The sequence below is a fragment of the Stegostoma tigrinum genome, chromosome 18 (assembly GCF_030684315.1).
Source record: "Stegostoma tigrinum isolate sSteTig4 chromosome 18, sSteTig4.hap1, whole genome shotgun sequence".
NCBI lineage: Eukaryota > Metazoa > Chordata > Chondrichthyes > Orectolobiformes > Stegostomatidae > Stegostoma > Stegostoma tigrinum.
In genome coordinates, this window is record NC_081371.1 from 51761923 (window position 1) to 51788391 (window position 26469).

The 26469-nt window shown below is 45.5% G+C and overlaps 1 protein-coding gene across 2 annotated transcripts in view; it reads right to left on the bottom strand.

The window, feature by feature from the left end:
- Nucleotides 1-2327: 2327 nt before the first annotated feature.
- Nucleotides 2328-26469, bottom strand: part of rassf3 (Ras association domain family member 3) — an 81806-nt gene continuing 57664 nt past the window's right edge. The window contains exons 2-5 of one of the 2 annotated variants that reach the window (XM_048549188.2): nt 22154-22261; nt 8549-8819; nt 4312-4427; nt 2328-3017 (exon numbers count right to left, since the gene is read on the bottom strand). In XM_048549188.2, coding sequence (XP_048405145.1) covers nt 2868-3017; nt 4312-4427; nt 8549-8819; nt 22154-22261 — 645 coding nt within the window. In that variant the 3' untranslated portion in view covers nt 2328-2867. The remainder of the gene's footprint in view (nt 3018-4311; nt 4428-8548; nt 8820-22153; nt 22262-26469) is intronic. The other variant, XM_048549189.2, reaches the window with a different exon arrangement.

Genomic DNA, 26469 nt, shown 5'->3' on the forward strand with positions numbered 1-26469 from the left:
TAACAGAAACAATGAACAAACTAGCAAGGCTCCAGCATTTCATTTTCTCAATGCCTATCTTTCCAACAACCTTCAGCCAATCAGAATTACTCGAAGCATACTGTGGTCCGTTAAACAGCACTCAAGTTGAACTCCGTGCAAATATTGTAAGAAGTTCACAAGAAAGTTCACTTTTATGCAAAAATCTAGCCGCTTTCACAGAACTGAGTGTCAAGTCATGTTTCCCTGCCTGGATCAGTGCACTGGTGAACATCATCCATTTCAGAGTCAGGGAATCAGAGGAGATTCCTTGGCAAAAATAATACTTCAGTGAGATGGAACAAACTTAACTGCGAGATGGTGAAAGGTTTAGTATTATTTCAACTGGCATAACATCCTTTTGTTTTGTACAGTACGGAAGTAATCTGGGTCATGATGGTGGGGTATGAAAAATAAAGGATAACTTTGGATCACTGGTTTCAGCACCAGTTCCTTAAATATTTAGGATTCCTTCTAGTTATTTTAACCAACCCACTTCAACACGCCTCTGGAACAGCTGGGACTTGAATCTAGACCAGGGACAGATTTACTACCACTGCACCACAAACCTCCTAGGAGTTTATTGGTGTCGAGTAATTGAAATACCTGCACTCATTGGTCAATAAATCTGTGGCTAGCAGAATGACAAAAAAAGAACAAGGCAACCTCTGATCTTCTTCAATCTGGCAGCCAACATTCCTGCAGCCTGCTCTCAGATGAACAACATTAAACTTGCAATCTTTAGATCTCTTGCCTGTGAATTAAGCTCTCTTGTGGGCGATGGTTATAAATCCATTGCTGAGTTATACAGGTGTACTAGGTGCTGGAACACAATGGGTAATAGATCAGCAATTCACAGCCTTTAAGGAAAGTGACCCCCATCATGTGACAGTTCCACAGAATCTGCTCGCAGTCAATGACCATAGCACTGAGTCTTATCTCCAGGGCCTACTGCAGTCGAATGTTAGCTTGCAAGGTCAGCCAAATGGCACATTATTCTAGTAGCTTTTGTACTTCAAAACATAATGACAGGAAGATGGAAATGACTAAATTCCTCATTTTCGGCCAATTACTTTCAGATCGGGCCAACGTTGTGCATAACTCTGAAAGCTCCTCTGCTCCCAGTACTCCAAGTTCCTCCAATTCTGGCCCCTAGTCTATTCCCTTGGCCCAAACTACCTGCTCGGCTCACAAGGCCCCAAACTCCAAAATTCCCTCAACAAACCTCTGCCCTTCTCTCACACTCACTCTCCCCTCCTTGAGCTTGCCTCTTCGACCGAGAATCCGGTCATCTGTCATTGATGCCTTCTGCTTTGGCTCAATGTCAAACATTTGGTCCAAGAATGTTTCTACAAAGCACCCTGGGCCATTGGAAGGTGCTATGTAAACGCAAGTTTGCTCGGCTGTCAGTTACTCACTAAACGTCAGTGCAGTTTTGAGGCAAGCAGACACGTGCCCCAGGCTTGGTCCTACAGTAGTAGCATATCCCTGAAGAGGGCATCTAAAGCTCCAGATGCGAGCGTGAAAATAGCAACTGCGCCAAACAGCCATCCTGTGAGGGGGTCACAGGATTGCAATGTTACAAATGGCCACTGTAGTTGTTATTTCTGCGATAAGTATAACAATATCAATATCAATTCATGCACTAAGGGCCTGTGTAGTTGGCAAGCTGCAGACCTTACCCTGATGTGGCCAACACACCCCAGGATTATCAAAGCAAAAAAGTTGTTCAGCTTTATATAAGAATAAAACAATTCAAGATCATCACTAAGCTTCTGTTTCACAAAAATCACACAACTTTCTACAAACCTAATCTCATTTCCTCCCGGGTTCTTCTGTCTGATTTCCATTTCATCTCAGTACAACTCTAAATCCCTCTCATTAGCACACTCTGAACTTATCTTCAAACCACTTCAAAGGCACCGTCTCCCCATCACGACATCCCTTCGCCCCTCTCCGACATACTCGATCACCAGACCTCATCCCCCCTTTATCAATTCATTTCTTTTTCTTGACTGTTCCCATTCTTTTAGTCCATTTCCATGCCGACACATCAAGTGCCAATTCTCCTCTTGGACCCAAAGGTAAAGTTTTGAGCTTTAAAGAATTTCCATTCCACGCGTTTTCTCACAAAGGCCATCCTTCACAACGCCAACAAAAGGTGATAACACAGTGTGGAGCTGGATGAATACAGCAGGCCAAGCAGCATCTCAGGAGCACAAAAGCTGATGTTTCGGGCCTGCTCTCTGATGAAGGGTCTAGGCCCGAAACGTCAGCTTTTATGCTCCTAAGATGCTGCCTGGCCTGCTGTGTTCATCCAGCTTCACACTTTGTTATCTCGGATTCTCCAGCTTCTGCAGTTCTCATTATCGCCAACAAAAGGTGAGCAGCTCGAAAGGGGATTTGGACAGTTTTCAGACTGGACACTGGGACCTGGCACGGCTTCATGATTAACAGGAGCAGGACAATGAAGCCACTGACAGGGACGTTAGAAAAATGTTGCCCCTGTGTATAGTGACTTGTTAAAAGCAGCACCGTAAACGCTTCGCACGCAAAATGCACACAAGGACTTCTCACTGTTACATTTCTTCTGGAGAATTCCAATCATCTAGAGGCCATTAGCCACTTTATAAATAATTTGATTGTCCAGTAAACATGTTGTTTGTGCAAGCAAAGGTACATGATGCAGAGGCAGCCTGGTTCTCAATCATTGGATCCAATGGTTTTAGGTTTTTGTGCAAAGCCAATGTCTTCAGATTTGAAGGCCACTCCTGTTGGTCATATTTGCATGTTTGAAGCATGCCCTGTTAATTCTGAGCACGCCTCCGAGGCTATTCCTCTCGGCCAAGTTAACCCGGTTTCCCAGTCGCTCTCAAAGCCTCTTCAAGCTTAGCTCTGTACTCTCTATAGCGCCTCTTCAAGTGCTGAAACTGATCTTCTTCCTCTTTCGCCAATATCCTCAGGAAGTTCTGCAGCTCCGGGAGACTGAAAGCTTCCCACTGCCGAGCAAGCAACATGGTTAGAGGCACGGGGTAGACAACTGTCCAAAGAAGCCAAGACAAAAAGAACTCAAAAAGCTGGAATTATAGCACATAAAAACCGAAAGAACTGCGGATGCTGTGAATCAGGAACAGAAACAAAGTCGCTGGAAAAACCCAGCAGGTCTGGCAGCCTCTGTGAGGGAAAAAAATCAGCGAGGAGGGTGGGTTTGGGAGTAAACAATAGGATAGAGCCCAAAGAGAGGGGAAGACAGTTGGACAGACAAAGGAATTGCTAATGATCAGGCTGGGAGGGTGAATAGTTGTTAATGGGGACTGTTAGTGACTAACGACAGGGGTGTGTAATGGCAGGCTGTGTGATAACAAGGCCTGGTGTCCGGGGTAGGGGGGCTGGGACATGGGAGAGTTTAGGCCCTAAAGTTATTGAACTCGATATCGAGTCCGGAGGGCTGTGAAATTGCAGCACAGATGGTGAACCAGATTGATCAGCATTTCTAATGCACTGAGGTCACACAGAGTTAATGTGTGTCTCCGAGACACACACACACCCAAAACTCAAGCAAATCTCCAGCGGCTCTGATGGTAACTATATCCGAAGAGTAAAAAATTCAGAAATAGGGGCTGAACAGGCCAAGCCATCCATAGGAATATGGAAACTAGGAGTGGATAGGTCATTTTGAGCTTCAAGCCTACACCACAGTACATGGTAGATCCTCTATCTCAATGCTATATTCCCACTTTCTCCACTGGACGCCTTTCAAATCTAAAAATAAATCGATCTATTCAATACTTTTGAAGTAGACATGTCAGTTATAATTTAGGAAATGACCTCTTCTGTTGGAATTACAGAATCCCCTACAGTGCAGGAGAAGCCCTTCAGCCCATCACGTCCTCAGTGACTCGCTGAACAGCATCCCACCCAGAATATGCCAGTAGACACCCCAACCCCATTTCCCATGGCTAACCCACTTAGCCTGCACATCCCTAGACACTATGGTACGGCCAGTCCACCTAACCTGCATATCTTTGGACTGTGGGAGGAAACCGGAGCACCTGGAGGAAACCCACGCAGACACGGGGAGAATGTGCAAACTCCACACAGTCACCCCGAGGGTGGGATCGAACCCAGGTCCCTGGTGCTGTGAGGTAAAAGTGTTAACCACTGAGCCGCCGTGCTGCCCAAAGCAGAACATATGATTTTTCTGGAATGTTTGGGGTGGGGGGATAGATAAGGAATGTAGAAAAAGTACAGAAAGGGAAAGCGACCACAAGAGGCAGAGACTGAGTCACTTACCAGCACCTCCCCTGTCTCATGCTCACGGAGTACAAAAGTCAAAGCATCAGCTCCAGGTCCCGCAAGCAAGCGGAGGCAAAGAGGCTGCTCACTGTTCAGCAGTTTGCTCATGTGGACTGCAAACAGAAAGACACAAACAACATTGGCGAATGGGTATTGGTGTTGTAAAGCTGCAGTTCTCAAATTCTTTCACCGACAGAAATCACCAACCACCGTGCCCCCCACCCCCCCGACCGACCCCGAACAACCGAAGGCCCACCACCTCTCCTACTTTCTTTCCAAGCCAAGCGAAAACAACACAGGCACAGGTAAATGCAGGTAAGATCTGTCTCCTGTTGGGGCATCTGTCGCTGGGGATACAACTTTTAAAATAAAGGGGAATGCCTCTCAGGTGTGGAACGAGAATGTCTTTTACTCAGAGGGTTCTGAACCTTTAGCATTCTCTAACCCAGAGGGCTGTGGAAGCTCATTCTTTGAGTACATTTCGTGGCAGAAATGAATAGACTTCTGATCGCCAACAAACATACGTCGATGGGTATGGGTGAGGCAAAAGGGGTTGAAGAGTTTGACCAGCCATAATCGCATTGAATGGACAGGAGAGGCTTGATGGAATGAACAGCCTACTCCAATTCCTGTGTTCCTGGAGTTAATGAAAAGAATGGTACTGCTTTCAATAAGATCCCTGTACAGAATCATAAAATCGGTAGAACGTGGAATGAGGCCATTCAGCCCATCAGGTCCTGCACTAGTCCTGCCAAAGTATCCCACCCAATCCCTGCATTTCCCATGGCTAATCCACCTAATCTATGTACCTTTGGACTATGGGAGGAAGCTTGCACAGATAAGGTGAGAACATGCAGGCTTCACACAGACGATGACCCAAGGGTGGGATACCACCCGGTCTCTGGCGCTGTGAGGCTGTAATGCTAAGCACTGAGCTACCCCAGGCACTGACTGTTTCCTGGTGTCATTCAGACCGTCTCCTTTCCCGGTTTTTGCTCCCACAGTATTAAAAATCCAACTGCTGTACGTTGTAACACGAGCAACATGAGCTTTCAGTCAGAGGCTGGTGAGTCTCTATAACTGGTCAGCCCCTCAGGACTGCGTGAGCTCAGGCACTGAATACATTCAGGTTGATCAGTATCTCATACTAAAGATATCAGGGGAGGATGGAGGTAGCATGGCAAAATAGCATTGCGGCAAAAGACCACCCACGATCTTGGTGGAACAGCACGGCCGGCTTGTGGGGCCAAATGGCCTACACCTGCTGCTATTTCCTATGGTCCTGTGTGGATTCTTGTGCTTCCAACACCCTGAGCCTTGTACACAGGAACCAGCCTGGTCATTGGGAGTGGTGGGAATAAGGGTTCCAGCCTGTTTCATCATAACCTCAGCCTGTGGCATTGGGCCTCACAGCATGGCGTTTCAGACCAGTTCACGACAACCTAGAAAATCCCTGCGCACAACCAAATCAGGGAATAACTTCCATAACGCCTGTTGGGATTGCACACTCTGCTAGTTCATTGGCAACAGAACAGAATCTCCCTCCGGACCACCTTCCAAAAGGTAAAGAGTGTGGCTTCTAGTGACTTGAGGCACTGTAGGAACTCATTCAGCTGATTAAGGAGCCCCTCGAATCTGCTTTGGATCTAAGCTGAGGACGTCACTGAGCACAGGCTGACAGGTGAATGGAACTTGGTGTGGGTGTGATCCTATAGAACATAGAACATTACAGCACAGTACAGGCCCTTCGGCCTTCGATGTTGTGCCGACCTGTCATACCGATCTGAAGCCCATCTAACCTACACTATTCCATGTACGTCCATTATATAGATTATTGATTTAGGCAACCACGGCACAGGAAGGAACCTGGAGTCAGTGGCCTATGGGGGTAGAACAGTCTTCAGAAGATCTGGCAGCATCTGTGGAGAGGAATAGAATTCACATTCCAAAGCTAGCACAACTCTCCTTCACATATGCTGAAGCATACCAGAGTCGAAATGTTAACTCTGTTTCTCTCTCCCCAGGTGCTGCTGGGCCTGCCAAGTTTCTCAAGTATTCTTCGTGTGTGTTTTAGATTTCCAGCATCCACAGTCCTTCGCTTTTTGCCATGTGGATTGAGCTGGTTAACATCTAGCCAAGCGTGAGAATGCAAAAAACTGTGTGTGTGTGCTCCACGTGTCTGTGCCCGTCTGTTTTGTGTGTCAGCGTGTGTGAGTGTGCGTGTTTGAGTGTGTGTGCGAGTGTGTGTGTCTGTGTGTGTGTGTGAGAGTGCGTCTGTGTGTGTGTCTGTGTGAGAGTGTATGTGAGAGTGTGTCTGTGTGACAGTGTGTGCGTGTCTGTGTGTGTGAGTGTGTGTCTGTGTGAGAGTGAGTGTACGTGAGTGTGAATGTGTGTAAGTGTGTGTGTAAGAGTGTCTGTGTATGTGTGAGAGAGAAAGACAGAGAGAGAAAATGTGTGTGCGTATGTGTGCGTGTATGAGTGTGAGAATGAGAGAGAGTGAGTGTCTGTCTGTCAGTGTGTGCGCATGCGTGTGAGTGAGTGCCTGTGTGTGTGAGAGAGAGAGAGAGAGTGTGCATTTGCATGTGTGTGTGCGTGTGTGTGTGCGCATGTATGTGTGCGTGTATACACGTACCGGAAGGAAGCATGTGGAGTTAATATCAATCACACCATAAAATCTACATTCATTCTCAGGACTATGAAGGACACAGCTTCAGAGTGGTGTAAATGTGTTTGTATGTGGGTCAAGCGCCCAGCTAATGGGGAATGGGGAAAGAGACGAGGAAAGCCGTGAAGACAATGTTAATTCAGCTTTAAGAAAGACTCTGCAGTTCCTCCACCTAACCATTTCAAAGGGAACACTTTCTGAAACAAGCCTGTCCTGTTCACAACCCAGAGGGAGGATGTTTTCCCTAACGAGAACAATAACAGCACTGCTTTGGACAAAATGTCACTATGCCCAGTATTCAAGAAGAATAAGGATTATTTGACTTGGACCTGAATAGGCTTTTTATTTACCAAATGAGCTACCTGTAGGCTTTTATCAAAAAGTCACAATACTGCACTATATTCGCAGCTAAGGTGAATAAGACTACAAAAGCAGGAATCAAGCATTCCTTTATATAATAACAGTTAATATGTACAAAATAACTCAAACAATTTGTTCTAATCAAGTTAGCAAGAATTATGTTTTTTTTTCCTTCCTGACAATTATGTTTTATGTAAGAGATGGAAAAGGAGAAACAGTGGGACTGAATGTTACCAGTAGCAATGGGTTTCAAGAAATAAATTGAGGTCAATTCTCCCGGTTCATTAGTGAGGGAATGCCGCACTGTCAGCGGTGCTGTCTCTTTGGATGCAACTTCTAAGATCCTACCAACTCCCTCAAATGACAGTAAAGATCCCACAACATGTAGGGCTTGACGAAGAGTCCAGGAGTTGTCCTGGCCCATATTTAAGCCTCAATGAGACTAAGAGACCTGCTAACAGTGCAGACGCTGGAGTTCTGTGTTGGAGAAACTCAGTGGGATCTGGGAGCAGAGAAATAGAGTATATGTTTCTTTTCCCCATGACTCTTCTTCAGAACTGAAGCATCTGCATCCTGAAGAAAAGTCATACTGGAATCGAAGCATTAACTCCTTCTCCCCATAAATGCGGCCAGGCTGGCTGAGATTCTCCTGCTTTTATTACTAACTAACCTGGTCATTATCCCACTGTATGTCTGGGAGAGAGTGCCTATGAATTATAATGGTGGATGCCTTTATTCATTCAGGGGATGAGGGCATTGCTGGCTGGGCAGCATTTATTGCCCATTCCTAATTGCTCAGAGTCAACCACATTGGTGTGGGTCTGGAGTCACACATAGGCCAGACCAGGTAAGGACGGCAGTTTCCTTCTCTGAAAGACATGAGTGAACCAGATAGGTTTTTTCCCCCAACAATCAGCATGGATTCACAATCATCACAAGATTTTTAATTTCAGATACTTTATCAAATTCAAACTCCACCATCTGCCATGGTGGGATTCAAACACAGGTCCCCAGTATGTTACCTGGTTCCCTGGATTAACAGTCCAGCAAGATTACCACTAGACCATTGCCTCCCCTACAAAGAAATGATGCTACAAAGAAAGTACTTCACTGGCAGCAAAAGGCACTACGCAAATGCATGTACAGTCCTTCTTCACTTGCTGCCTTTTAAAAAAGGAGGATTTCTACCTCGCTCCAGGGCAGGTTTACCTTGCTTACCGCTGTGGGACTGCTGGAAGAGAGCAAACTTGGCAGGGTTATCAGCAACCATGAACTTCTTCAGCAAAGCCTCGATGACTTCCTTCACCGTGTTGGTGCTGCTGATGTGGAGGGTGTTTGTAGTGCCCTTGGGCATATAGAAGGCAGTCTCATTGTTGTTGTTGTACAGATGGCCTCCGTGTGTTATCATGGACCGTATGGTGATAGGCCTGCGCAGGTCCATCTGAACTTTGATAAAGCCAGTGTACACACCATCGGAATTCTAGGGAAGTAAAGAAATGCAAGTTAGAAAATAAAACGTGTCTCTGCGGTTTCACAGGCACCAGAATCGAGATAAGAGTTTCCCTGTGAAATTATCGAGTGAGACAAAACAAGGAGCCGTGAACGCTGGAGATCTCTTGAGGGAAAACATCCTCCCTCTGGGCTGTGAACAGGACAGGCTTGTTTCAGAAAGTGTTCCCTTTGAAATGGTGAGGTGGAGGAACTGCAGAGTCTTTCTTAAAGCTGAATTAACATTGTCTTCACGGCTTTCCTCGTCTCTTTCCCCATTCCCCATCAGCTGGGCGCCTGGCCCACATACCAAAACAGGAATTGCGGGAGAAACTCAGCAGGTCTGGCAGCATCTGTAGACAGAAAAAGCAGAGTTAATATTTCGAGTCTGGTGTGACTCTTCTTCAGAATTATCGAGTTGTGCTTTCTGGTGATAGAAACATCGAAAATAGATGCGGGAGTAGGCCATTCAGCCCTTCGAGCCTGCACCACCAATCAATAAGATCATGGCTGATCATGTAATCTCAGTATCCCCTTCCTGCTTTCTCTCCAGACCCCTTGATCCCTTTAGCCGCAAGGGCCATGTCGAGCTCCCTCTTGAATATATGTAATGAGCTGGCCCCAGCAGTATCCTGTAGGAGAGAATTCCACAGGTTCACACCTCTTCTAAGTGAAGAAATTCTTCCTCCTCTCAGTCCTGAGTGGTTTACTCACTATTAGACTGTGCCCCTAGTTCTGGACGTAGCCAACATCAGCACCACTCTTCCTGCATCTAACCTGTCCAGTCCCATCAGGATTTTATATGTTTCTATGAGACCCCCTCCCTCTAGTTCTTCTAAATTCCAGCCAATTCAAGTCCAGTTAATCCAGTCTTTCCGCATATGCCAGTCCTGCCATCCCGGGAATCAGTCAGCTGGACCTTCGCTGGACTCCCTCAATAGCAAGAATGTCCTTCCTCAGACTAGGAGACCAAACCTCCGCACAATACTCAAGGCCTCACCAAGGCCCTGCACCGCAGCAAGACGTCCTTACACCTACACAGAATTATAAAACAATACAATTTTGACCACATTTGGAGTACTGCACACAGTTCTGGTCGCCACATTACCAAAAGGATGTGGATGCTCTGGAGAGGGTGCAGAGGAGGTTCACCAGGATGTTGCCTGGTATGGAGGGCGCTAGCTATGAAGAGAGGTTGAGTAAATTAGGATTATTTACATTAGAAAGATGGACGTTGACGGGGGACCTGATGGAGGTCTACAAAATCATGAGAGGTATGGACAGGGTCGATAGCAAGAAGCTTTTTCCCAGAGTGAGGGACTCAATTACGAGGGGTCACGATTTCAAGGTGAGAGGGGAGAAGTTTAAAGGAGATGTGCGTGGAAAGCTCCTTACTCAGAGGGTAGTGGGTGCCTGGAACACGTGGCCAGTGGAGCTGGTAGAGGTGGGCATGATAGTGTCATTTAAGGTGTATCTAGACAGATACATGAATGGGCAGGGAGCAGAGGGATACAGATCCTTGGAAAATAGGCAACTGGTTTAGAGAGAGGGCCTGGATCGGCGCAGACTTGGAGGCCAAAGGGTCTGTTCCTGTGCTGCAATTTTCTTTGCTCGTTGTTTGGTAACACAGGAACAGGCCACAATGCTTCATTGTTTATGTTGCACACCAGCCTCTCTCTCTCTCTCTCTCTCTCTCTCTCTTTCTCATCTCAGCTCTTCTGGATATTATCTATTTTTTCCACACTCTCATATGTACCTAGGCTAGGGCTCAGTTGGCTGGTTTGCATTTAAAAGTGACACTGACAGCATGGGTTGAATGCCTGCACCACCTCACACAACTCTGCCGCTTGCCTGAGGTTAAACTCTAAATGACAGAGCAGCCCTCTAAGGCTATGATCAGTTTACTTAACTGGGCGGTCCCTATACCTGTAACTTATGTTCTTCACCCCATCGACTCAGCACAGCAGCACGTTCCACCTTCCAAAGCACACACTAGGTAAAGACATTTCTCCTGAGTTCCTCATTGGATTTACTAGTTACATGTGTTACCTTTCATTTTAAAATTTTGGAAATTTCTCCCCCCCACCACTCCGCATCTCAAAAACTCCACTAGTTCACCTCCTGAGCCTTTTATTTGCTGTAGTCATAGCCCATTGAATCTTCACCGAAGGTTATAGCCTCTCAGCTCTGCCGTCACATGTAGAACAATTTGTCAGGCTTTTTCAATTCTCCCTCAAAAAGGGGAACACAACACCAGGATGGATCTCCCCCAGAAAGCTGCAATTTCACAATCCATTGTAGTCCCAAGCCAAAGAGTTGCCAGCTTCCAGGCAAATCAGAGCTCGAAATGGTGCACAGAATATTAGAATTGGCTTCAATATCCTAGGACTGGGAGTGAGAAGTTGTAAATCTGACAGGGCCATACTGACCCCACCCTTCGAACTGAATAACCTTCCAACATTCCTTTCGGCAAGGCACTGGAGCGTGACTATACTAAGACAGCATCTTCCATGTGGGAGAATTAGACTCATACAGCTGTGTAACTTGGAAAAGAGACCTTTCAGTCCAACTCACCCACACTGACCAGATATCCTAAACCGATCTATGAGATGGAGGTGTCCCTCTTGGACTGAGGCGGACAAAGTCAGAGGTCACGCGTCAGCTGACAAAGGGGCAGTGCTCCGAAAGCTTGCGATTTCAAATAAACCTGTTGAACTATAACCTGGCGTCGTGTGACTTCTGACTAAATTGATCTAGTCCCATTTGCCAGCATTAGTCAGAAGATGACATTTATAATGAACTGTCGAATTTGAACATTGGCTTGAAACAGATGTTGAAGGATGAAACCTCACAGAATTATTACTTTTCTTTCACTTATATTCTACACCCTTATCTCCCCTCCATTCTTCTTCCAAAAACTTTCTGTCTTGATGTAGCTTCCTGCTCAAGGTTATACTCAGAGTGCCATAAACCGTTTGGAAAATTTTACTGTGGGCTAGTAGTGAACTATTGGTAGTGGCACTGGAAGTAATCCTGAGGCCAGGTTAAGGTTCTGCAGCTGTGGGTTCAAATCCTACCTGACAAATGGTCAAATGTGAATTCATTAACAATTTGGGATTTAAGTCAGAGACGAGGAGAAATTGCTTCCTAGGATCGTTGTCAGTCTGTGGAATTCTTTCCTTACCACAGACACTGTAGAGCTTGAATTATGAAGTATATTCAAGGCTGAGACAGACAGATTTTAAATTAGTAAAGGAATTCAGGGTTATGGGGAACAAGCAGGAAAGTGGATTCAAGGGCTGTCAGATCAACCATGATTGGCAACAGCGATTCAATGGGCTGAATGGTCTATTTCTGCTCTTATGCATAATGGTCTTAAAACCTCATCTCCTAACAGTGTAAGGTGGCAGTAGAGCAGTGGGAATGGCACTGGAATAGTAACACAAAGGACCTAGGCCAATTTTTAACTACCGGGGATTCAAATCGTACTGTAGCAGATGACAAAATTTGAATTTATGAAGAAATTTAAATTTAAAAGCTGATCTAATGATGACAGTGTAACCAATGTCGTAAAAAAACACACAACTGGCACAACCCGTACCCTCAAGGGAAGCGAGCTATTGCTCTTACCTGGCTCTGGCCGACATGAATTATAAAGGAGAGACGAGATCAGCTCGGATTGTTTTCTTTTAGAACAGAGGTGACCCAGGCAGTGGCCTGATTGAGGTGTATAACAATAATGATGGGTATGGACAGGGTGAATAGAGAGCAGCTGCTCCCCTTAGTTGAGGGGTCGATCATGATAGGGTATAGTTTGAGGATAAGGTGCAGGAGAATCAGCGGGGATTTGGGTGAAGTACCCTTTTCATGGGTGGTGGGAATCTGGAAATACACTGCCTGGGATGGTAGTGGAGGCTGGAAACCTTACAACGTTTCGAAAATATTTCAATGAGTACTTCAAATATCACATATGAAGGACGTGGGATAACTGCAGGAAACTGGGATTAGCGCACTTTTAGTGGCGGTTATGTCGGTACAGACTCAATGGGCTGAAGGGCCTTTTCTGCACTGTGTAAACCTATATGACTCCAGACCCACAGCAATGGAGTTGACATTTGATTGATCTACAAAATGGCCCAGAAAGATGTTTAGTTCTTGGGCAATAAGAGACAGCCATGCTGGGAACGCCAACATCCCATAATAAAGAAAACAAATGCAATTTCATCAATGCAGTCATTGTAACTCTTCAGCACAAACATGTCTTTGGCCCTACTTCACTAGTTCTTATCTAGTCGCAGGATGAGAGCGTCACTGACTAGGGCAGTTAAGAGTTATCACATTGCTTTGGGACTGGAAATACATGCAGGCCAGACCAGGTCAGGGTCAACAGTTTCCTTCCTGACAATCGACAATGAATTCATGATCAAACCAGCAAACCTGGCATTTCACACCCATCTGCAGCCACCCACCCTCTGGTTAGACCACACTCGGAACATTGTGTTCGGTTCTGCTCATCTCATTACAGGAAGGATGTGGAAGCTTTAGAGCAGGTGCAGAGGAGATTTACCAGGATGCTGCCTGGTCTGGAGGGCAGGTCTTATGAGGAAAGGTTGAGGGAGCTAGGGCTTTTCTTATTGGTGCAAAGGAGGATGAGAGGTGATTTGATGGAGGTATACAAGATGATGACGCATAGATAGAGCGGGTAGCCAGAGATAATTTCCCAGGGCGGAAATGACTATTATAAAGGGGTATAATTTTGAGGTGATTGGAGGAAGGTACAGGGGAGATGTCAGAGGTAGGTTCTTCACACAGAGAGTGGTGGGCATGTGGAATGCGCTGCCGGCAGTGGTAGTGGAGTCAGATACTTTAAAGACTTTCAAGTGACTCTTGGGTAGGCACATGGAGGATAGTAAAATGTAGGGTATGCAGAGTAGATTGATCTTAGTAGGATAATATAGAATATAGAAAAGTACAGCACAGTACAGGACCTTCGGCCCATGATGTTGTGCCGTGGAATAATCCTAACCCAAAAATAAAATAACCTGACCTACGTTCCCCTCAATTCACTGCTGTCCATGCGCATGTCCAGCAGTCGCTTAAATGTCACTAATGACTCTGATAGATCGGCACATTATAAATGTCATCTTCTGACTAATGCTGTACTGTTCCTATGTTCTATGTTCTTGCACTATGTTGTCTCTGACTCCAGCATCTGCAGTTCTTGCCATCTCTGAGCTCATCTTTCCACCTGTTTTTCACATTTTAAACTGAAGGGATTCAGCGGGCCTGGCTATCCCTGTTTTGGTGGTGGGTGAGGTTTGACAGAGATGAAGAGAGGGAGAAGGAGAACAAGTGAGAAAGACGGACAGAGACTGTCACTGCTGATGCAAACACAGGTAGGGTGGGGGTTCTGGGCTAGACCTGGGTGGGGATTTATCTCAGGATCTGTCACTGGGCGCCTATCTCCAGCTGGAGTGTGCTTACAACTTGGAAATGTGAAGCGATCATACACTCCATGCTATATTATGTACAACGCAGGATAAATGAAAATGCATCAGAAGAGGGACCATATTCAAGTTCACCTTCCCAATGAGCACTGCCCATTGACATTGTACTCTGCAGATGAAGCTTGGCTGAGCCTCAGTTAGCTGCAGGGCTGGTTTGCAATGCAGAGCAAAAACAACAAATATGGCTTCAATTCCTGCACCAGCTGAGGTCACAATTAAGGGGTCACCTTCTCAGCCTCTCCCCTCACCTGAGGCATGATGACCTTGGGATTAAACAGCAATCTCTCTCTTTCTCCTGCGAGGGTAGGATTCTGGTCACTTTACTTTTACGCTGCAGATATCGCTCGTCCATGATTCAAACAGACTTTCTGGTTGAAACCCAAGCGGAACTATTGAACAGGCAATCGTTGGATGGCCAAGTAGATAATGAAAGGTTGTAGCTTTAGAATTAGGGATGGGGCAGATGCAAAACAGGGATGAGGAGAAATTACTTCTCTTAAAGGGTCATTAATCTGTGAAATTCACTCCCCCAGAGTGCAGTGGAGGCCAGGACACTGAATAAATGTACGAGGTAATCAACGGATTTTTCATTACTAAGAGGTTGAAGGGTCATGGAGAGCAGGCAGGAAAATGGAGTTGAGGCCGAGGTGAGATCAATCATGATCGTATGCAATAGCAGAGAGAGCTCGAAGGGCTGAATGGCCTCCTGCTTCTAGTTCTTATAGTTAAAGGTTCATTGACAAATACTGAATTGTGAAGACAATAAAAATTAAAACAAATAATTTATACCAGAGTCAGAACATCATCAAACTATAAGTGAACAAAACAAATCCCTAAACTAGATCATTTCAGTATATAAATGATTATAATGTATCGCAAAAACACAATCATATTTCATTTAGAAAGCAGAAATAAAAGGTGTACTGCACTTTGTAATAAAGTCCAATCATATATTGTCAACTTCACTGAATGCTCAATCATTTACACACGATTTATGAGTTTTATAAACAAGGGAGTGGCCTGCCTCATTATCTATGTATCATATCTGGGGAATAGTGTCCTTTCTCCTAAATTCCATCGCACATTTCGAAACATAGAAAGTATTCTGTTCTCAAGGTGTCATTTGAACATTGTCTGCTTCACAACCACCCCATTCAAATTATTTACTTTCCGATTGCTCAGGGATTGGTAATTCTATCTGGAGCCTGTCCATAGCTTAATGAAGCGAAGCTCACTTTATTGCATTAGAACATAGAACAGTACAGCACATTATAGGCCCTTCAGCCCACGATGTTGTGCCAACCTGTAATCCCACTCAAGTTCAAACTACCCTGCATACCCTACATTTTACATTATTAATTCCCAAGTGGAAACAATGCTTAACAAAAGTCAAAACAAGGTTTATGTGAGATAATAGGAACTGCAGATGCTGGAGATTCCAAGATAACAAGGTGTCGAGCTGGATGAACACAGCAGGCCAAACAGCATCAGAGGAGCAGGAAAGCTGACGTTTTGGGCTTCGACCCTTCATCAGAAAGGGTCTAGGCCCGAAACGTCAGCTTTTGTGCTCCTGAGATGCTGCTTGGCCTGCTGTGTTCATCCAGCTTCACACTTTGTTATCTTGGATTCTCCAGCATCTGCAGTTCCCATTATCACTGTTGTAATGTAGCAGCTTAAGGAGTTTGCGACAGTCCAAACCAGGACATTAAAATCAAGAAGTCCGTCACAATGCTGGTAAAGCCAAATACTCAAATAAGTGGCCTCGTTTTAACTGTGACCTGACAGAAGACTGACTTTTACAAGGTTGCCAGCCCAGTTTAATTACACAATGGGGGCTCTTAGCCATGCAACTGTGGGATGCCTTTATTGTTCACAGGACGGAGCTCCCATATTTGCATTTTGCAGCCATACTGAGTGGGAGCAGCAGTTCAATGCTGCCAGTGTTTTAACTATTTTGCTGAATGCTTCAACAATGCCTGCCTTCTGCCCCTAGCTTACCACTACGTTCTGGTCGTGCATGTTTTTGTCATCCCCCTGAAATCCACACTTTCTAAACCAGATACTTGTTATACGCAGCGTTCAGCTCTTGACTCCTTCTTTAACAGACCGAGGTGAATTAAACACTTCCAATGAAACCAAGAAATGCAGATGTTGGAAATCTGAAACAAAAACAGAAATTGCTGGAGAAACTCAACGGGTGTCATAGCATCATTGCAGAGAAAGCAGAGTTAATGTTTTCAGCTAATTCTATTTTCTTCCACAGATGCCGCCAGACCCGCAGAGTTTCTCCACTATTTCCTGTTTTTGTTCAAGACTTTGAATGAAATATAAGTTTTTATTTTGGTAAACCTACAGTTTAGCACAATAGAGATAACAAGGTGTAGAGCTGGATGAACACAGCAGGCCAAGCAGCATCAGAGGAGCAGGAAAGCTGACGTTTCTTCTTCAGAAATCAATAATCAGTTTCACAATAATCACAATAATTAGTTTCCAGCTTTCCCCTCTGGACCCCTCCCTATTTAGAAGTCAACTCCGATCTGGGGAAGAACCCAGCTCTGTTTTTATATATAAATAAAGCCACTACCAAAGTACTGCGACAGCGACTAACAAACACTAGGGCACCCAGGCTAGACAAATGAATCCAAGGTAGAGCTCCTGATCTTTGGACTCCCAGACAAGTCAGAGCTCTGCTCCTGAGCCTGACTAAAGTAAGCATCAATCAGGCAGGGGCCTGTGAAAATGATTGTAACTCCTGCCTCCTTCCTGCTGCACCGTCCATGCCTGGGTGCCCTCGTTAGACAAACAGGAGGCTGGAAGAACACAGCAGGCCAGGCAGCATCTGGAGGGAAGCAGCTCGGTTATTACCCTTCTTCAACCCTGAAGTAGGGTTGTACCCAAAATGTTCACTGCTTCTTCCCTCCAGATGCTGCCTGGCCTGCTGTGTTCTTCCAGCCTCCTGTTTGACTAACGAGGGCACCCAGGCATGGACGATGCAGCAGGAAAGAGGCAGGCAGTCAGGAGTTACAATCATTTTCACCGGCCCCTGCCTGTTTGATGCTTACTTTAGTCAGGCCCAGGAGCACAGCTCTGACTTGCCTGGGAGTCCAAAGATCAAGAGTGTGGAGCTAGAGTGCAAGTAAAAGATCCCATCAGCCCACAAACAACATACTCCATAATGCCACAGTTGGCCCAGGGAGGCCATAATCCTCCTTAAAATAAAAATCTATCTTTATACAAGGATGCTGCTTGCACCACTCTACACCCCGGGTCCCCAATGGAAGACTCTTTTCTTCCTTTTTCACTCATTCACAGGATGAGGGTATCAGTGGCTAGGCCAGCATTTATTGCTCATCGCTAATTGTCCAGAGGGCATTTAAAGTCAATCACAATGCTGAGGGTCTGGAGTCACACGTAGGCCAGACCAGGTAAGGATGGTGGATTTCCTTCACTAAAGGACATGAGTGAACAGATGGGTCTCTGACAATCGACAACAGTTTCATGGTCATCACTGGGCTCTTAACTCCAGATTTCCAGCACTTTTGTTTCTTTTAACCCAATCCACAAGAAAAAAACAATTATCAACCACTGACCACCAGGGGCAGTGTAAAGACCTTTAAAACTGAATTAAACCACCACCCAATCACTGGTTCTATCAATTAGAAATACAGCCAACAAGCAATGGGGGCAGTGTGGCAACAACAGAAATGGGGCATGGTAAGGTAAGAAGGATGGAACTAAACTGAAATGGATTTGGAGGGGAAAAAGCAATGCAATGCAGCCCCCATGGTGCCCACTTTTCTCAGAAGGATTTGAGGGTGACAGCACAGTTTCTTTTTGGTTACTATATCTGAAAGAGCACACAACTGAATGGTTACTTCTCCCCATCACCAAATAACCTATGCTGTTTCTTCATCTATTAACAGACACCAGTAAATCACCGGTTTTCCCAGTTGATTCATTTACTCCCGAAGCCCATTAAGGGCAATGCAGGCCACCAAAGGTGGGGGCAGAGGTACGGCGAGGTGGGGGGGAAAGGGGAAAAGTCAAAATGGAGCTGTAAAGAACACAGCCCACAATGCAAAATCCAATAAGCACTACCTGCTCTCAGTCAAATCTGGACAGGTTTAGGTTGGCCTTATATTTCTAACACTCATACTTCTTTCCTCCAAATCCCAAGTACACAATTCCAGTCACCCCTCAGGTTTGTATCCTTTCCATCCTACTAGAACACAGAACATAGAAAAGTATAGCACAGTACAGGCCCTTCGGCCCATGATGTTGTGCCGTGGAATAATCCTAATCCAAAAATAAAATAACCCAACCTACATTCCCCTCAATTCACTGTTGTCCATGTCCAGCAGTCACTTAAATGTCACTAATGACTCTGCTTCCACGACTACCACTGGCAAACTATTCCATGCGCTCACAACTCTCTGGGTGAAGAACCTCCCTCTGATGTCTCCTCTATACCTTCCTCCTAACACCTTAAAACTAATACCCCTCATGGCAGTCAATCCTGCCCTGGGGAAAAGTCTCTGGCTATCGACTCTATCCATGCCTCTCATTATCTTGTACATCTCGATCAGGTCACTTCTCTTCCTCCTTCTCTCCAGAGAGAAAAGTCCGAGCTCAGTCAACCTCTACTCGTAAGACAAGCCCTCCAGTCCAGGCAGCATCCTGGTAAACCTCCTTTGCACCCTCTCCAAAGCATCCACATCTTTCCTATAATAGGGCGACCAGAACTGGACACAATATTCCAAGTGTGGTCTCACCAGGGTTTTGTAGAGCTGCAGCATAACCTCGTGGCTCTTAAACTCGATCCCCCTGTTAATGAAAGCCAAAACACCATAAGCTTTCTTAACAACTTTACCCACCTGGGTGGCAACTTTGAGGGAGCTATGCACTTGAACACCAAGATCCCGCTGTTCCTCCACACTGCTGAGAATCCTGCCTTTAATCCTAAGAATCCTGCCTTTAATCCTACTGTCTACAAGCTTCGAATACCTCATCTCATATTCTCAGTGGAATTTGGAAAAACGGGCAGTGATCTGACTAAAATCTATAGAACTCTCAGGGGACTCGACAGAGCGGATGCTGAAAAGGCTCAGTCTCCATATTTACAAATAACAAAACAACAATACAGCACAGGAGATAACCGAAGGGTCTAGGTCCGAAATGTCAGCTTTTGTGCTCCTAAGATGCTGCTTGGTCTGCTGTGTTCATCCAGCTCCACACTTTGTTATCTTGGATTCTCCTGCATCTGCAGTTCCCATTATCTCTGATACAGCACAGGAACAGGCCCTTCGGCCCTCTAAGCTTGTGCGAACACATTTTGCCCTTCCATACTAAAACTGTCTTCACTTACAGGATCCATATCCCTCTATTCCCTTCCCATTCACCTATTTGTCCAGGTGCTTCTTGAAAGCTGCTCTGGTGTCTGCTTCCACCACGTCCTCTGGCAACGTGTTCCAGGCACTCACCACCCTTTGTGTGAAAAACATGCCTCACACATCTCTTTTAAAATTTCTCCCCTACCCTCCACCTTGAACCGGTGTCCCTCAGTGACTGACCCCTCCACCCTGAGGAATAGCCTCATAATTCCACTCTGTCCACACCATTCAAAACTTTTATAAACTTCTATTTCAGAATTTAATTAGTACTGGAGATTTAATCTTTTCCTCCGTGCTTCTATCTTCCTGTCTTCAATTATTTTCGCATGCAATGTAAACATCACTGGCTATCCCTGAACTGAGTGTCTTGCAGTTCAGAGTCAAACATTTTGCTTTGGGTTTGGAGTCACATGCATGCCAGACTAGGTGAGGATGGCAGATTTCCTTCTCTGAAGGGCACTAATAAACCAGATGAGATTTCATGATGATAGCTTATGGTCATTCTTAACTATCTTGCAGTGAGATTTTTTTTAAATTACCAATTAAATTTTAAATTCCATTTTTCCATGGCAAATTTAAGACCATAAGACTATAAGACACAGGAGTGGAAGTAAGGCCATTCGGCCCATCAAGTCCACTCTGCCATTTAAATCATGGCTGATGGGTATTTCAACACCACTTCCCTGCACTCTCCCTGTAGCCCTTGATTCCTTTTGAGATCAAGAATTTGTCGATCTCTGCCTTGAAGGCATCCAACGTCCCGGCCTCCACTGCACTCTGCGGCAATGAATTCCACAAGCTCACCACTCTCCGGCTGAAGAAATGTGCACTCAGGTATCCTAAGCATGAGCCTCTGTGGCACTGGTCAAAATCTAATTTCTTCTTGCTTTGTACTTCCTGGTTTAGACTCTGCGCGTCTCACACTGAGTTAAAATGTCACCTGCTCTGTTGGGTGCTCTGATGGCCACGAGATGACACCATCCTGGATCAGAGAACCAAGGAGGTTTTTACTCAAAGGCCAAAAAGCTCTGCATGTAGCTGGTGATGGATTGGATGGGGCAGCTACTTCAGTGTTGAGCTTAAAATCGGGACAATCAAAAAGTGGGAGAAAAGTAGAGAAGCATTTCCCTGTTCATTTTTTTTTAACCTAAGGGTGTGGAGTTGCCCTCAGGCATTGTGATAATGAGAAGAACAGCCTTGCAAGGAGGCACTTAGAACAGGGCTCGGTCTACCACCACGAGATACCTGGGCTGCTGATGGAGTTTCGGGTGAGTGTAGCATACTTTTCACTGTACTCCTGCACTTGGTTACGTGACAATAAAATCCAAATCGAAATCTCAAGATTTCTTTCCCTGAAAGCCATTGTATTTATGATATTTGATGATGGTTTCACAGTCGCCATGGGGGGGGGGGAGGCAGCATGGTGCTCCGGTTTCTTCCCACAAGCCAGGATGTGCAGGTTCGATGGATTGGCTGTGGGAAATACAGGGGTTGGGTGGGTCTGGGCGGGCTACTCTTCGGAGGCTCAGTGTGACCTTGACGGTCCAAATTGCCAAACTGTAGGGATTCTATGATTAGTAAGACTAGCTGGGTGAGATTCTGAACGCATGCCCATGTTTTCAAGGTGAGAGGAGATACATTGAAAAGGGAACCCAACTGCAACCTCTTTCACATAGAGGGTGGCATGGACGTGGAGCGAACATCTCCAGGTGCCTGGGCCTTCATGCAGTAACATTCCTTCCGTAAACCTTTCCTTCCCATTTTCAGTTGCTCCAAAAAACCTACCTCTTTGACCAAGCTTTCAGTCACCTCTCCATCTCAACCTTTGACTGACTGTACTCCAAGGAAGCTCCTTGGGATGATACAGCTCACCACATTTCGAGACCAATATAAATGCAAATTGCTGTTGTACACGGCCACCAATTCCACTTGGGTGCCTGTTTGGTTGAGGCCAAGTGGAGTTCTTGTCTAGTGGAAGGTCATAATAATGGATACTAGGGTCTAAAGAGTAAAGCCATGTTCTAGCTGAACCACCTTAATAAGAAAACTCATGTTTTCTCCAATCCTACCTCACAAAATGAAGATTTCAGTAATTTTCTTCTAAGTTACGAGACATGAGTGCTTTCAATCAACGTACAACATACTGACCCACATTATAACAGACTTCCATTGTATTTGCCAAAATTTGCAGCAAATAAAACCACTTCAGAATTGAGATTACATTAAAAATGAAGTTTTCACTCACCAGAGATAACACAGGGTGGAGCTGGAGGAACACAGCAGGCCAGGCAGCATCAGAGGAGCAGGAAAGCTGACGTTTCGGGTCGGGACCCTTCTTCTGGTGCTGCCTGGCCTGCTGTGTTCCTCCAGCTCCTCACCGTGTTATCTCTGACTCCAGCGTCAGCACTTCTTACTATCTTTTCACTCACCAGAGTCATTTTTAACTTGTCTGTTGCATTTGAGTTATAGGATTCAATCTTCTGTTGGATCTCTTCCTTTGTAAGCACTTTCTGTGGCTCCCTTTCCTTTTCCACTTCCTGCGACAATAAAAAAAATGTGTTAAACAATGGCTTCAAGGATAGGCAGAGCAGACAATTCCATCCAAACTCTCAGGAAAGGTCACACATTGGTCACCCATCTCAGGGTGAGCTGAGGACACGTTCCCTGGACTCCCTCCTGTTCCCAGGACAGGTAGGACAAGGTAGGTTCCCCTCCCTGATGGGTTTTAGCGAAAACAGCAGGTTTTGAGAACATTCCGGCAGTTTCCACAGTCGGTTGGGGCTATTGTGATATACCAGTAACATCATCCAGGTTCTCAGGCCGCTGCTTCATGAGAATGGGTTCAGAATCCCACCCAGCCAGTCTCACTAATCGTAGAATGCCCCAGAATGTGGAAGTGGGCCATTCGGCCCATCAGGTTTACACCCACCGTCCAAAGAGCAGCCTGCCCAATCCCTGTGTTTCCCATGGCCAATCCATCTTCACCCTCTTCTTTCCTACCTTTTTCACAAAGGTAGGTTTTGTAAAAATGTCCTCAGTTTTGAAGAAGGTCAATGGAATCAAAATGTTAACTCTGCTCTCTCTCTCTCTCCACAGACCTACAGAATTTCTCCAGCTAATTGTGTACTTTTTTTCAGATTTCAAGCATCTGCTTTATTTTATACAGTTGCAAGTTTCAGCCATTAAGTGCCTCTTTCTGAGGATTTCCACACTCAAAGCACTGTTTTGGTTAGCTCAACTGGCTAGCTGCTTTCGGATGCAGAATTTTCTTCCCCCTTTATCCATTCACAGCATGAGGGCATCACTGGCCAGGCAGCATTTATTGTCCATCCCTAATTGCCCAGATGGCAGTTAAGGCTCAACCACATTGCCGTGGGTCTGGAGTCACATGTAGGCCACACCAGGTAACGATGGCCGTTTCCTTCCCTATAAAGGGTATTAGTGAACAAAGTGAGTTTTTCCCCTAACAAATGACAGTGGATTCACGGTCATCATTAGATTCTTAATTCCAAATATTTATTAAATTCAAATTCCACCATCTGCCACGGCAGGATTCGAACCCAGGTCCCCAGGACATTACCTAGGTGTCTGGATTAGTCCAGCGATAATACCACTAGGCCATTGCCTCCCTGCGATGAGACCAACTGTGTGGGATTGATTCTTGTAATGGCTGGTGTTTCCACAAACCTCCTGCTTTCTCAACCTTGCCCCTCGTCTGAGGTATGCTGACCCTCAGGTTAAACTCACCCCCAGCTGTATCATCCTCATGCGAAAGTGGGGCTCTGATCATTTTACCCTTAATTTAAAATGGTGTCATATTTTAAATACTAGTTGCCTACCAATGTTTCAAGTCTGGTTATTTTGAAATACTGGGGTGATTACATTTTCTATTCTTTAGTTCCCACTGCACTGTCCCTATCAAACACTCCCAGAAGAAAAACACCAAGGGGTCAGATACAGAGTAACGCTCCCTCTACACTGTCCCTGTCAAACACTCCCAGGTCAGGGACAGCATGGGGTCAGATACAGACTGAAAGAACTGTGGATGCTGTAAATCAAGAACAAAAACAGAAATTTCAGAAAAAGCTCAGCAGTCCTGGCAGCTTCTGTGAAGAAAAAAAATCAGAGTTAATGTTTCGAGCCCAGTGACTGTTACTCATGTTCCAAGGAAGGGAACCGAAACGTTAACTCTCATTTTTTTCTTCACAGATGCTGTCAGACCTGCTGAGCTTTTCCAGCAACTTCTGTTTTTGATAGATACAAAGTAAGGCTTTCTCTAACTGTCCCCATCCAACATGCCCAGGACAGGGACAGTATAGGTAGGGTTAGACACAGAGTAATGCTCCCTCTATGGTGTCCCCATCAAGCTCTCCCAGGAGAGGGATAGCGCAGGGTTAGATACAGAATAAAACACCCTCTGCAAGATAAAGTCACCACAGACTTACTAGACCACAGGACTGTTCTCTCATGACAGAGAGAGAGAAAAAGAGAGAGAGAGAGAGAGAAAAAGAGAGAGGGAGAGAGAAAAAGAGAAAGGAAGAGAGAGAAAAAGTGAGAGAGAGAGAGAGAGAGAGAGAGAGAGAGAGATAGAGAGAGAGATATGAGTTTAACCTGATAACAAAGTGTGAAACTGGATGAACACAGCAGGCCAAGCAGCATCTCAGGAGTGGTCCTGAGAAGCTGCTTGGCCTGCTGTGTTCATCCAGCTTCATACTTTGTTATCCTGGATTCTCCAGCATCTGCAGTTCCCATTATCTCTGATCACAAGTTTAACCTGAAGTCACCATCAGGCAAGGAGAGAGATTGAGAAGGTGAGTCTTTTGTGGTAACCTCAGCCATTACAGGAATTGAACCCATGCTGTTGGTGTTATTCTAACCAGCAAACCAGCTTAGCTAACTGACCCTACCTCAATGTGATACCCTACCATTTATTTCAGAGGCAAAAACGCAGTCACACTGGCTTTCTACCTGTGTTAACCAATGAGATGGCAAACCTTTTCAAAAGTAACTCCAGGAAACACTCAGAAATAATGGGAATTGCAGATGCTGGAGAATCCAAGATAACAAAGTGTGAAGCTGGATGAACACAGCAAGCCAAGCAGCATCTCAGGAGCACAAAAGCTGACGTTTCGGGCCTAGACCCTTCATCAGAGCTGAAGGGTCTAGGCCCAAAACGTCAGCTGTTATGCTCCTGAGATGCTGCTTGGCCTGCTGTGTTCATCCAGCTCCACACTTTGTTATCCAGGAAAGACTGTTTAGCTCCACACAGATAAACAGACTTGACTCACTTCTGGAGGGTCAGCAACGTGACGTTGCTTTGAAAGGAGTCGATCATTACAGTGCACCTGGCTGGCTGTGGTTCGGATTAAGTGCTAAATTGGGTCCATGTGAGATGAGCATCAGGCACACGTGAATTTAAATCATTGGCAATCGTTAAGAGGGCTGGTTAAATATAGGTTCAAGAGGACAGTTGTTACTCTAGCAATAGACACAATTCTGAGTTTTAGTGGGACAGAGACAAATAGGTTAATGGATGGAAGCTGACCTACTGGGAGATGAGCATGACCAACATGCCCTTTTCCCTGCAATCCTGACAATGACTCTTTTCACCAGCTCCCAGACTTGTGCTTCCTTTGCACAAAATTCCAGACAATCATTCAATAAACTGCTGCCCCTCGCAGCCATCATTTGTCAACTGGCACAGGAACAGCGAATGTTCGAAATGTTTGCAGCACACTGAATGGTTATGGTCGGAAGACAAAGCTTGGCGTTAATACTAAGCCTTCAAATGAGAATTAACTTTGGTAATTTTATTTGTTCTATGAGGCAAGATATGTATGTTTTTCCTGCTGCTAAAACATGACGGGATCTCAAAGGGATAGCTTTGACTACCAAGATAGAGGTCGGGAATCCGAAATGTAATAAGCAAATGTAACACAGGTATTTGCATAAAACATTCCATGGCAGTCCAGGGACACTTGTTGTGAATCAGAGTCGGACAGGAGATTCAGGGTGGGAGTGGGGAGTTTGGGAGGGAGGGGGGAAGGGATGAGGGTGGAGGAGAGAAAACGCCAGCAGTGTGTGCCACCCACAAAGCCACTTTTTGAACAGATGCTCATTCAGTTGCCAATGTTCCCATAGCTCAGTGTGGAGCATGGATAAGGTGAACAGCCAAGGTCTTTTTGCCGGGGTGGGGGAGTCCAAAACAAGAGGAGTTTGGTTTAAGGTGAGAGGGGTAAGATTTTTAAAAAAGGGACCTAAGGTACAACTTTTTCAGGCAGAGGGTGGAGCATGTATGGAATGAACTGCCAGGAGAAGTGGTGGAAGCTGGCACAATTACTACATTTAAAAGACATCTGGGTGGGTACATGAATAGGGAACACTTAGAGCAACATGGGCCAAAAGCTGGAAAATGGGACTGGCATGGACAAGTTGGACCGAAGAGTCTGTTTCTGTGCTGTACAGCTCTATGTGACCGTGACTGGAGTAAACTGCAATGCAAATTCAGACTGATGTAAAGACTTGGGCTGGGTGGGACGGTGGCTCAGTGGTTAGCACTGCTGTCTCACAACACTAGGGTTTGATTCCAGCCTTGGGTGACTGCCTGTGCAGAGTCTGTACGTTCTCCCTCTGTTTGCATCAGTTTCCTCCCACAATTCAAAGGTGTGCAGAGTGATGGTGGTGAATTGGCCATGGTGTAAAAACCCCAATGACGTTAGGGGTATAGGGCGGTGATATCCTGGTG